The following is a 1,140-nucleotide window of genomic DNA, read 5'->3' on the forward strand; positions in this document are numbered from 1 at the left end:
TTATACAGAAAGGAAACTACAGGGGGAATGGAATTTGCCTTTAAACAGTTCCAGAATAAAACGTCTCCACCAGAAAGGCCCCTACTCCTATTTTCATGTACTGGTCACAAACATTTTGTTTCACCTATTCTTGACAGCCCACATGATTAAACATTTAGGCAAATAGAATACCACTGGGACAAAAACTAAAAGTTGCCTGATCTCTAGTTAAAACAAGTTTGCCTTAATTTTGTGAAAAGCATCACCAATGGAAGGTGGGCTTGGAGTAATACATGTGCATCAGAACTCCCATCTCTCGGACTAGTTTACTTATGTAGAATTCCTTGTACTTTGTTGGAAAAATTCCATGTTGCAGGAACCAGTTTGTGCCTTACCTATGGTCACCATATGGATTTGCAGCAGGAATTCATGGTACATACTGACACCATTACTTATCCCAGAACAAATTTGTTTTTTGGATTCATTCCATGTGGCTTCAGTTGACATGAACTACTACTATCTTTGTTCAAACACCATAAAAAACTGTACACAGCCAAAAAATGTTCCTCAGGAATGAGAGCCTTCATTGCATGGCATCTACTCACATAAAGTAGTCAGATCTGATATATATACACACACACACACACACACACACACACAACCATACCTTTGGCTGTTGAACCCCCATGAACCAACACTGAGAAAGGTCTATAAATCGGATTGGCCTAAAACCAGGCAGGCAAAGTTAAAATCTAGAGATTAGGTCATATTTGGAACTTTCATGACCCAAGACCAGTGTTTCAACCGTTAACATTAGGGACCCCTCTAAATACCATTCATATCTTCAGGGAACTCCTGCTATAATTGGCTTAGTCTTTATTGGGAAGACTTTACATTGCTAGCTATTGGCAAGGCTGCCACCCTTACAGATGAACAAATATCATTGGCATTAGTGGTAATACTCCTATCAACCAAGGAAACCATTTGAAGTAGTCCCAACATTACTAAACAGTTGACTTTACCACATTATGTTTATGACTTCTTGTAACATTTTACTTACAGTTGCTACTTACCCTAACTTTTCCAAAGTCTCCCTTCATCAGGGTGATCTTGTAGCCATAGACATAGATTGTGACATTTTTAACATAGGAGACAGCCTGG

The 1,140-nt window shown here is 38.9% G+C and overlaps 1 protein-coding gene across 1 annotated transcript in view; it reads right to left on the reverse strand.

Annotated features, from left to right (window-relative positions):
* Positions 1-687: 687 nt before the first annotated feature.
* Positions 688-1,140, reverse strand: part of LOC140341191 (IgGFc-binding protein-like) — a 12,804-nt gene continuing 12,351 nt past the window's right edge. The window contains exon 7 of the mRNA XM_072426747.1: positions 688-704. Coding sequence (XP_072282848.1) covers positions 688-704 — 17 coding nt within the window. The remainder of the gene's footprint in view (positions 705-1,140) is intronic.

The sequence above is a fragment of the Pyxicephalus adspersus genome, chromosome 11 (genome assembly GCF_032062135.1).
Source record: "Pyxicephalus adspersus chromosome 11, UCB_Pads_2.0, whole genome shotgun sequence".
Taxonomy (NCBI): domain Eukaryota; kingdom Metazoa; phylum Chordata; class Amphibia; order Anura; family Pyxicephalidae; genus Pyxicephalus; species Pyxicephalus adspersus.